This window comes from Coregonus lavaretus, assembly GCF_964263955.1.
Source record: "Coregonus lavaretus genome assembly, contig: HAP1_SCAFFOLD_608, whole genome shotgun sequence".
Taxonomy (NCBI): domain Eukaryota; kingdom Metazoa; phylum Chordata; class Actinopteri; order Salmoniformes; family Salmonidae; genus Coregonus; species Coregonus lavaretus.
The window spans coordinates 31,152-43,884 of NW_028166833.1; the positions used below are offsets into that span (position 1 = coordinate 31,152).

General features: G+C 44.2%; 1 protein-coding gene across 1 annotated transcript in view; it reads right to left on the reverse strand.

The window, feature by feature from the left end:
- The window catches only part of LOC311114232 (serine/threonine-protein kinase B-raf-like), a 61,672-nt gene that overhangs the window by 21,411 nt on the left and 27,528 nt on the right, over nt 1–12,733 (reverse strand). The window contains exons 6-10 of the mRNA XM_084189495.1: nt 11,682–11,830; nt 11,253–11,372; nt 10,575–10,734; nt 8,873–8,912; nt 8,021–8,149 (exon numbers count right to left, since the gene is read on the reverse strand). Of these exons, the coding sequence (XP_084045621.1) occupies nt 8,021–8,149; nt 8,873–8,912; nt 10,575–10,734; nt 11,253–11,372; nt 11,682–11,830 (598 nt within the window). The remainder of the gene's footprint in view (nt 1–8,020; nt 8,150–8,872; nt 8,913–10,574; nt 10,735–11,252; nt 11,373–11,681; nt 11,831–12,733) is intronic.

The following is a 12,733-nucleotide window of genomic DNA, read 5'->3' on the forward strand; positions in this document are numbered from 1 at the left end:
TCTAGGGGTCAATCATAGGGCGTAGGGTCTAGGGGTCAATCATAGGGCGTAGGGTCTAGGGGTCAATCATAGGGCGTAGGGTCTAGGGGTCAATCATAGGGTCTAGGGGTCAATCATAGGGTCTAGGGGTCAATCATAGGGTCTAGGGGTCAATCATAGGGCGTAGGGTCTAGGGGTCAATCATAGGGCGTAGGGTCTAGGGGTCAATCATAGGGCGTAGGGTCTAGGGGTCAATCATAGGGCGTAGGGTCTAGGGGTCAATCATAGGGCGTAGGGTCTAGGGGTCAATCACAGGGCGTAGGGTCTAGGGGTCAATCACAGGGCGTAGGGTCTAGGGGTCAATCACAGGGCAGGGTTCCCCTATAAGCGGCCCGCGGGTGATTTTATTTGGCCCCAAAATGTTCAGAGCAAAAATATTTTTTATTATTTTTATCTATAATTTTCATTCTTGGACAAAAGACTAAAATCACCAGAAAATGAGCTCAAAGTGATTTAATTTAGGAAATCTGTCCCAAGTATTCCAATGCATAAATATAGAGGGATATGTGATCGTATCCCAATGTAATCAAGGTTTGAAATTATTCTGTTTTTCTCAAATATTATATCTGTTTGGGATTCTTGCGGTCAATTTGCAGTGTACAAATGATTTATAACCATGTTCCGGCGCCCCCTTACCATCAGCTCAAGGAAAAATCGTCCCACGGCTGAATGTAATTGGGGACCCTTGGCATAGGGTCCTGGGGTCTATTTGGGATTGGGCCATAGACTGGGTTTCAGAGAACAGGAGGGTTGAGGGAAGCCTGTGAGGTGTTGCGTCCTGGTGGTGTTTGGAGGTGGAGGTGTGGTGACACTGATGGTTTCTCAGAACTGATGGCTTCTACATTTTACCTAAGCCTAACCCTTTTCCTAACCCTTAACCTAATTCTCCTAACCTGCTACGTTAATTGTCCATCCAGCCACAACCGTAGAAGCCATCAGTTCCGAGAAACCATCAGTGTCAGCGGTGTGTGAAGGGGGGGGGGGGGGGGGGGGCTGGTGCAGTAGAGAACTCTGGGTAATGTAGTACTTTAACCTCATCCTCTACTTTATAACCAATACATCTCAATGTGGCTTCCAATATTGAATTAAAAAAGACAAAAACCTACTGGAAGGTAGTTAAATACATTACACTATCAACTGCAGCCGGGTAGTTAAATACATTACACTATCAACCGCAGCCGGGTAGTTAATACATTACACTATCAACTGCAGCCGGGTAGTTAATACATTACACTATAAACTGCAGCCGGGTAGTTAAATACATTACACTATCAACTGCAGCCGGGTAGTTAAATACATTACACTATCAACCGCAGCCGGGTAGTTAAATACATTACACTATCAACTGCAGCCGGGTAGTTAATACATTACACTATCAACCGCAGCCGGGTAGTTAATACATTACACTATCAACCGCAGCCGGGTAGTTAATACATTACACTATCAACTGCAGCCGGGTAGTTAATACATTACACTATCAACTGCAGCCGGGTAGTTAATACATTACACTATCAACTGCAGCCGGGTAGTTAATACATTACACTATCAACCGCAGCCGGGTAGTTAATACATTACACTATCAACTGCAGCCGGGTAGTTAATACATTACACTATCAACCGCAGCCGGGTAGTTAATACATTACACTATCAACCGCAGCCGGGTAGTTAATACATTACACTATCAACCGCAGCCGGGTAGTTAATACATTACACTATCAACCGCAGCCGGGAAGTTAATACATTACACTATCAACTGCAGCCGGGTAGTTAATACATTACACTATCAACTGCAGCCGGGTAGTTAAATACATTACACTATCAACTGCAGCCGGGTAGTTAATACATTACACTATCAACCGCAGCCGGGTAGTTAAATACATTACACTATCAACCGCAGCCGGGTAGTTAAATACGTTACACTATCAACTGCAGCCGGGTAGTTAAATACGTTACACTATCAACTGCAGGTAGTTAAATACATTACACTATCAACCGCAGCCGGGTAGTTAAATACGTTACACTATCAACTGCAGGTAGTTAAATACATTACACTATCAACCGCAGCCGGGTAGTTAAATACATTACACTATCAACCGCAGCCGGGTAGTTAAATACATTACACTATCAACCGCAGCCGGGTAGTTAAATACATTACACTATCAACTGCAGCCGGGTAGTTAAATACATTACACTATCAACCGCAGCCGGGTAGTTAATACATTACACTATCAACTGCAGCCGGGTAGTTAATACATTACACTATAAACTGCAGCCGGGTAGTTAAATACATTACACTATCAACTGCAGCCGGGTAGTTAAATACATTACACTATCAACCGCAGCCGGGTAGTTAAATACATTACACTATCAACTGCAGCCGGGTAGTTAATACATTACACTATCAACCGCAGCCGGGTAGTTAAATACGTTACACTATCAACTGCAGGTAGTTAAATACATTACACTATCAACCGCAGCCGGGTAGTTAAATACGTTACACTATCAACTGCAGGTAGTTAAATACATTACACTATCAACCGCAGCCGGGTAGTTAAATACATTACACTATCAACCGCAGCCGGGTAGTTAAATACATTACACTATCAACCGCAGCCGGGTAGTTAAATACATTACACTATCAACTGCAGCCGGGTAGTTAAATACATTACACTATCAACCGCAGCCGGGTAGTTAATACATTACACTATCAACTGCAGCCGGGTAGTTAATACATTACACTATAAACTGCAGCCGGGTAGTTAAATACATTACACTATCAACTGCAGCCGGGTAGTTAAATACATTACACTATCAACCGCAGCCGGGTAGTTAAATACATTACACTATCAACTGCAGCCGGGTAGTTAATACATTACACTATCAACCGCAGCCGGGTAGTTAATACATTACACTATCAACCGCAGCCGGGTAGTTAATACATTACACTATCAACTGCAGCCGGGTAGTTAATACATTACACTATCAACTGCAGCCGGGTAGTTAATACATTACACTATCAACTGCAGCCGGGTAGTTAATACATTACACTATCAACCGCAGCCGGGTAGTTAATACATTACACTATCAACTGCAGCCGGGTAGTTAATACATTACACTATCAACCGCAGCCGGGTAGTTAATACATTACACTATCAACCGCAGCCGGGTAGTTAATACATTACACTATCAACCGCAGCCGGGTAGTTAATACATTACACTATCAACCGCAGCCGGGAAGTTAATACATTACACTATCAACTGCAGCCGGGTAGTTAATACATTACACTATCAACCGCAGCCGGGTAGTTAAATACATTACACTATCAACTGCAGCCGGGTAGTTAATACATTACACTATCAACCGCAGCCGGGTAGTTAAATACGTTACACTATCAACTGCAGCCGGGTAGTTAAATACGTTACACTATCAACTGCAGGTAGTTAAATACATTACACTATCAACCGCAGCCGGGTAGTTAAATACGTTACACTATCAACTGCAGGTAGTTAAATACATTACACTATCAACCGCAGCCGGGTAGTTAAATACATTACACTATCAACCGCAGCCGGGTAGTTAAATACATTACACTATCAACCGCAGCCGGGTAGTTAAATACATTACACTATCAACCGCAGCCGGGTAGTTAATACATTACACTATCAACTGCAGCCGGGTAGTTAATACATTACACTATCAACCGCAGCCGGGTAGTTAATACATTACACTATCAACCGCAGCCGGGTAGTTAATACATTACACTATCAACCGCAGCCGGGTAATTAATACATTACACTATCAACTGCAGCCGGGTAGTTAATACATTACACTATCAACTGCAGCCGGGTAGTTAATACATTACACTATCAACTGCAGCCGGGTAGTTAATATGTTACACTATCAACTGCAGCCGGGTAGTTAATACATTACACTATCAACCGCAGCCGGGTAGTTAATACATTACACTATCAACCGCAGCCGGGTAGTTAAATACATTACACTATCAACTGCAGCCGGGTAGTTAAATACATTACACTATCAACTGCAGCCGGGTAGTTAAATACATTACACTATCAACTGCAGCCGGGTAGTTAAATACATTACACTATCAACTGCAGCCGGGTAGTTAAATACATTACACTATCAACTGCAGCCGGGTAGTTAATACATTACACTATCAACTGCAGCCGGGTAGTTAATACATTACACTATCAACTGCAGCCGGGTAGTTAATACATTACACTATCAACTGCAGCCGGGTAGTTAAATACATTACACTATCAACTGCAGCCGGGTAGTTAATACATTACACTATCAACTGCAGCCGGGTAGTTAATACATTACACTATCAACTGCAGCCGGGTAGTTAATACATTACACTATCAACTGCAGCCGGGTAGTTAATACATTACACTATCAACTGCAGCCGGGTAGTTAATACATTACACTATCAACCGCAGCCGGGTAGTTAATACATTACACTATCAACTGCAGCCGGGTAGTTAATACATTACACTATCAACTGCAGCCGGGTAGTTAATACATTACACTATCAACTGGAGGTAGTTAATACATTACACTATCAACTGCAGCCGGGTAGTTAATACATTACACTATCAACTGCAGCCGGGTAGTTAATACATTACACTATCAACTGCAGCCGGGTAGTTAATACATTACACTATCAACTGCAGCCGGGTAGTTAATACATTACACTATCAACTGCAGCCGGGTAGTTAATACATTACACTATCAACTGCAGCCGGGTAGTTAATACATTACACTATCAACTGCAGCCGGGTAGTTAATACATTACACTATCAACTGCAGCCGGGTAGTTAATACATTACACTATCAACCCGCAGCCGGGTAGTTAATACATTACACTATCAACTGCAGCCGGGTAGTTAATACATTACACTATCAACTGCAGCCGGGTAGTTAATACATTACACTATCAACCCGCAGCCGGGTAGTTAATACATTACACTATCAACTGCAGCCGGGTAGTTAATACATTACACTATCAACTGCAGCCGGGTAGTTAATACATTACACTATCAACCCGCAGCCGGGTAGTTAATACATTACACTATCAACTGCAGCCGGGTAGTTAATACATTACACTATCAACTGCAGCCGGGTAGTTAAATACATTACACTATCAACTGCAGCCGGGTAGTTAATACATTACACTATCAACTGCAGCAGGGTAGTTAATACATTACACTATCAACTGCAGCCGGGTAGTTAATACATTACACTATCAACTGCAGCCGGGTAGTTAATACATTACACTATCAACTGCAGCCGGGTAGTTAATACATTACACTATCAACTGCAGCCGGGTAGTTAATACATTACACTATCAACTGCAGCCGGGTAGTTAATACATTACACTATCAACTGCAGCCGGGTAGTTAATACATTACACTATCAACCCGCAGCCGGGTAGTTAATACATTACACTATCAACCCGCAGCCGGGTAGTTAATACATTACATTATCAACTGCAGCCGGGTAGTTAATACATTACACTATCAACCGCAGCCGGGTAGTTAATACATTACACTATCAACCGCAGGTAGTTAATACATTACACTATCAACTGCAGCCGGGTAGTTAAATACATTACACTATCAACTGCAGCCGGGTAGTTAATACATTACACTATCAACCGCAGCCGGGTAGTTAATACATTACACTATCAACTGCAGCCGGGTAGTTAATACATTACACTATCAACCGCAGCCGGGTAGTTAATACATTACACTATCAACCGCAGGTAGTTAATACATTACACTATCAACTGCAGCCGGGTAGTTAATACATTACACTATCAACTGCAGCCGGGTAGTTAATACATTACACTATCAACCGCAGCCGGGTAGTTAATACATTACACTATCAACCGCAGGTAGTTAATACATTACACTATCAACTGCAGCCGGGTAGTTAATACATTACACTATCAACTGCAGCCGGGTAGTTAATACATTACACTATCAACTGCAGCCGGGTAGTTAATACATTACACTATCAACTGCAGCCGGGTAGTTAATACATTACACTATCAACTGCAGCCGGGTAGTTAATACATTACACTATCAACCCGCAGCCGGGTAGTTAATACATTACACTATCAACTGCAGCCGGGTAGTTAATACATTACACTATCAACTGCAGCCGGGTAGTTAATACATTACACTATCAACCCGCAGCCGGGTAGTTAATACATTACACTATCAACTGCAGCCGGGTAGTTAATACATTACACTATCAACTGCAGCCGGGTAGTTAATACATTACACTATCAACCCGCAGCCGGGTAGTTAATACATTACACTATCAACTGCAGCCGGGTAGTTAATACATTACACTATCAACTGCAGCCGGGTAGTTAAATACATTACACTATCAACTGCAGCCGGGTAGTTAATACATTACACTATCAACTGCAGCAGGGTAGTTAATACATTACACTATCAACTGCAGCCGGGTAGTTAATACATTACACTATCAACTGCAGCCGGGTAGTTAATACATTACACTATCAACTGCAGCCGGGTAGTTAATACATTACACTATCAACTGCAGCCGGGTAGTTAATACATTACACTATCAACTGCAGCCGGGTAGTTAATACATTACACTATCAACCCGCAGCCGGGTAGTTAATACATTACACTATCAACCCGCAGCCGGGTAGTTAATACATTACATTATCAACTGCAGCCGGGTAGTTAATACATTACACTATCAACCGCAGCCGGGTAGTTAATACATTACACTATCAACCGCAGGTAGTTAATACATTACACTATCAACTGCAGCCGGGTAGTTAAATACATTACACTATCAACTGCAGCCGGGTAGTTAATACATTACACTATCAACCGCAGCCGGGTAGTTAATACATTACACTATCAACTGCAGCCGGGTAGTTAATACATTACACTATCAACCGCAGCCGGGTAGTTAATACATTACACTATCAACCGCAGGTAGTTAATACATTACACTATCAACTGCAGCCGGGTAGTTAATACATTACACTATCAACTGCAGCCGGGTAGTTAATACATTACACTATCAACCGCAGCCGGGTAGTTAATACATTACACTATCAACCGCAGGTAGTTAATACATTACACTATCAACTGCAGCCGGGTAGTTAATACATTACACTATCAACTGCAGCCGGGTAGTTATTACATTACACTATCAACTGCAGCCGGGTAGTTAATACATTACACTATCAACTGCAGCCGGGTAGTTAATACATTACACTATCAACTGCAGCTCATAAATCCCCCTGTTCTCGGTAAGTCAGTTCTGAGGACATTTAGAAAATGTTCTATACATCTATAGTGCACTTTACTAGTCCCTGATCAGGGTCTCTCAGATCTAGGATCAGTTCTCCCTTTTAGATCATAATGAATGAGAATATATGGACAGATCCTAGATCGCCACTCCTACTCTGAGACGCTTTATGGATGCAGGCCCTGAGGCACAAGTAAAACCACCTCTCATATGAGAGTTTTTGGAAGCAGAGGGGGCGGCGGGCGGTAGTGGCAGTGTGAGGGGTCATGATAGTGAGAGAAAACATAAGGAAAGAGTGAAAGACAGACAGACAGACAGACAGACAGACAGACAGACAGACAGACAGACAGACAGACAGACAGACAGACAGACAGACAGACAGACAGACAGACAGACAGACAGACAGACAGACAGACAGACAGACAGACAGACAGACGAGGCCAAAACACAGGTGGCAGGTGAGGACACACAATACACACACACAATACACACACAATACACACACACAATACACACACACACAATACACACACAATACACACACAATACACACATACAATACACACACAATACACACACACAATACACACACAATACACACACAATACACACACAATACACACACACAATACACACACCACACAGAGGCCTAGCTACCTCGGAACACAGGCTCGGACTCAAAATCAAAGACTATGTCATTGGGGTAGGAGTATAGGAGGGGGCTTGAGGTCCGTGTTCGGTGCTTCCTCAAGCAGCGGGCGGGTGGGTGAGTCTGCAGGGGGGGGGCTGCAGGGGGGTGGGGGGGGGGAGAGAGACACACAGCAGGATCACTGGCCCTGAAGACAGGCTTACTGGACCCACCTGACCCCACTTCTCTACGGTACCTACTGTAGGCCCGATCCAATATGGCCGCCCAGATGCTGTGTCGCACCCTACTTTTGGCCACAGCCCCAATGAGTGCAAATGAGGGGGAATAGTGTACAAAATCTGTCTCGAAGGACCAGTAGAAAGTTAAGGAGTTTTTTTTTTCCCCACACACACATTATCACTGGCCAAAAGTAGTGCACTAGATACGGAATAGTTTACCATTTGAGACTGGCCCATAGTAAGTAGTGTACACTCTTCCAGAGGGAGCATGGATGGGCAGTGGAATCAGAGAACGTCAGGGGAAATAAAGGGTAGACGGCTCTCTTAAAGGGGATGTCTCCAGAGCCACTGTTTTACAGTCTAAGGACAAATATTCTGAATATGCATCATGTAGAAATTGAAGTCAGACAGGACAAAATGAGCTTCTAGGGCTTCGTAAGACACAAGAGAACGCAGACGCAGGGTGGGAGGAAGACTTGTTTCTAGGGCTTCGTAAGACACAAGAGAACGCAGACGCAGGGTGGGAGGAAGACTTGTTTCTAGGGCTTCGTAAGACACAAGAGAACGCAGACGCAGGGTGGGAGGAAGACTTGTTGATTGAATGACAGTCCTGATGATGATGATGATGATCAGTTTCCTTACCTCCTTCTGACCTCTGTAAACCTTGGTCTCGAATCAAGTCCTGGAAGAAAGAAAGAGAGAAAGGAAGGAAGGAAGGAAGGAAGGAAGGAAGGAAGGAAGGAAGGAAGGAAGGAAGGAAGGAAGGAAGGAAGGAAGGAAGGAAGGAAGGAAGGAAGGAAGGAAGGAGGAAATAAAAGAGGGAATCACAATACTGTGAAGATTCTCGACCAACACTACAGATTGTGTTATATCTTGATATAACACTTCAAGTGGAACTGACAGCGTTTTAACTACTTGGCAGATATGAAACAGACAATCATAATATCAGTCAAAAATATATCAAATTCCCAGTTTATGCTACAAAACCAACTTTATAAGACGTTTTAAAAATAGGTTCTATTTGACTCAACGTTTCATGACGTACACTAAGGAATTGTTGGCAGAATAGATGGATGCAGTTCAATGCATGATTAATATAATTCACCAATACATTGCTTGGTAGTCCAATAAATATTGCTATCAAGTTGTAAATCACAGTTGGCCTGGTACATTGTTTCCTGCCTCCATTCGATATGCACTGTTTCAGTTTCAATGGCTCAATATTTTGGACAAAAACGGACGAATGTAACTAAGGCTGGGAATGTCAATACAATCAAACTAGCAAAGGCCAAGGGTAATGATCACAAGTCAGTCATTTTACAGTCATAACATGGCTAATAGGCTAGCGTATCTATTTATGTATCAAGCTAAAAACACGGAGCCTAACGTTAGCTAGCTAGCTGCTCGGAGGATGTCATGTCATTGGAGGAGTGGGCGAGTGACTGACTTTTTCCCCTCACATCGTTTTTCGGTGGCTATACACAGCTAGAGATGCAGGTGTCATTTGGTTAGCTAGCAAGAACTTGAACGACTGCTATCCAGTTAGCATATCTCTTGCGTTCGCAGATTCAGAGCGCAGAATAACCGATGAAATTATGACCGCGCAACATCCGCTGAATATGACCGTGCCAGTAAACGTAGGCAAAAAAGTAAGTTAGTCACAAACGCTCTAGATAACACGTAAACAGCCTAACCAGCTCAGCTAGGACGAGTCAAAATGGTCAAGAGTAAGGTGTTCTCTCATTTGTGTCTGGAAGTAGCTAGTTAGCAAGCTAGCCAACATTAGCCAGTTAGCTTTGGGTGCTTGGTTGGGACCAGCATGCGTTGGCAGGCAAGCTGCAGAAGGACGAGGAGGCTACAATTCCCCTTCGCGTATCAGTGCAATTTTGACGGCCCACTAGCTGAAAAAGTTAGAGAGGGTTTGTCTAAAGTTCCTTCGTTATATGTTAGCTCATATTTCTCTGGCTAGCATTAGTTGTTAATCTTTTTGTTGTTGATGTTCATAACTGAGGGAGAGAGTGGCTACCTTTTCATGGTTGTTTGATCAATAGGACTGTAAAGTTCCCAAATGTAAGAGGACTACCTGGTATATACATATTTGGGGGTGTATATGAACAGATTTCAAATTAGATTTAATTTTGCTAAAATGCTGTCAGTTCCCTTTTTAAGTATGACTTAATACGGTTCTGTTGTATTTAGCCAAGCACCCGGATGAGCACCCCATTCACAAGAAGCCTTTTACCAGCGCTGGCAGATAAACATTCTACAGTAGCAGTACTACTTGTCTCCAGCGGGGGGCAGTGTCTGAGCTATCAGACCCAGACAGAAGGGATGGTGGACTCACGTCTATGTTGACGGGTTCGATGGTGTTGATATGGACATTGGGAGCGGAGGAGGAGCGGTCTCTCTGGCCAAACTGGTTCCTGTGGTCCTCTTCTCCAGGCCTGAAATTCTGGGGGATCGGGATGGACTTGGACGGGGACACACTGGCGTGGCACAGGGACCTGGGGGTCAGAGAGAGAGGTCAGGGGTCAGAGAGGATGGGGGTTGAAACTCTGGGGGATGGACTTGGACAGGGACACACTGGTGTGGCACAGGGACCTGGGGGTCAGAGAGAGAGGTCAGGGGTCAGAGAGGATGGGGGTGGAAACTCTGGGGGATGGACTTGGACGGGGACACACTGGTGTGGCACAGGGACCTGGAGGTCAGACAGAGGTTAAGAGGGGAGGACAGGGTGGGTCCATCTCACTGGGGACATTTGGCACAGCATTAGCAGAGAGTCCAGTCTACATTGAATCTAGCAAGGAGATATGAGATGATCAAGGCTGTGCTTCAGTAGTCTTAAATGGCTTCCTTTCCTCACTTCCTTTCCTTCAACTGAGCTGAGGTGAGAATGGGATCAGGACAGGTGTCAGACAGTTCTCAGGTGTGAGACTCACCCAGTGGAGTCGGACGGGGGCAGTGAAGGGTAGGCCACGGTCACATGGGTTAGGATTAGAGGTCAGGGTTAGGTTTAACTCACCCAGTGGAGTCGGACGGGGGCAGTGAGGGGCAGACCTCGGACACGGGGGTGGTGCCCTCTGATGACACCTCCTCCTGGGTGATGGGGTGGTGCTCAAAGAACTTGGACACCAGCAACAAACTGCAGACCCAACCAAGACCCAACAAACAGGTTAGAACTGAACATTAACATATACTTTCATTTGTCTTTTGCTTTTACCCCCCCCGATTTACACACACACGTACAAAAACTAAAAATAACTTGGATACTAGCAATAAGCTGGTGTCCAACTCCAGTCTCGGGGACAGATCACGCCAACTTCAGTCTCAAACAATGAAAAACAACACTTGCGTGCAACCTACAGAATGACATAACTCAACACCAACCCCCCCCCCCCCCCCCCTCTTCTCCAATGACTTAAAAACCGATTCATTTCGATCGATAACTTACTCCAGCTGGTCGTAGTTGACGCACATGAGCGGCACCTCTGTGCTGCAGCGCTGGTGGAACTTATAGCCACACGTCTGACATCGGAACCCCTGGAACAGAAGCTTCCGGCAAAAATCACAGAACGCCAACGTAAAGAACGTCTTCCTCACCTGGGGGAACAGACATGAACAGAGAGAGAGAGAGAGAGAGAGAGAGAGAGAGAGACCCTGTTAGAGAATCCAGTGGGAACATTTTACATTTAAATTTTTGTCATTTAGCAGACGCTCTTATCCAGAGCGACTTACAGGAGCAATTAGGGTTAAGTGCCTTGCTCAAGGGCACATCGACAGATTTTTCACCTAGTCGGCTCGGGGATTAGAACCAGCGACCTTTCGGTTACTGGCACAACGCTCTTAACCACTAAGCTACCTGCCGCCCCGAACGGTTGTCCCTTCTGTCGCATCCATTAAGATAGAAATATGACTGATCTTTGTGTCTGTTGCCATGTGAGGCTCATCTCCATTTTCTTCTTCTATTGTGTTTGTAAAAAAGTGTAAAGCCAATATTGGATTATTTACCGCCACCTGCTGGACTCCTGAACCAAATCTTGTGCGTCAAATCTATTGTGGCCACTAGATGGCAGTGATATATAGCTTAAAAGACATTTACAAACCAAAAGGCGATCAAATTTGAAGAAAGACGATGCTCTGATCATAAGGGAATCCAACCCATAGGATTCCCAACCCAGTTTAAAATACAGTATATGCACATGCTATTGTGAATGCTCATGTTCCAATCATTGGAGGACACTGGAGGTACAGTTTTTCCTTTCATTCAGTGAATGAACCTGCTCTGATACATCAACAGTTTATTTGCCTGGTCTACATGCATGGCCAGAAACAAACATGAGGGTCAACTCAACAATGGACTGAACCTTGAACTGTTTGGTCAGTTCCTCCTTCTCTAGTTAGTATTTCTAGTGGCTTTTCCCAGTAACATCCCACCGCAGTCCCAGCTGGTTCTATGATTCCAGTTCCATAGTTCCGGTTCCATAGTTCCGGTTCCATAGTTCC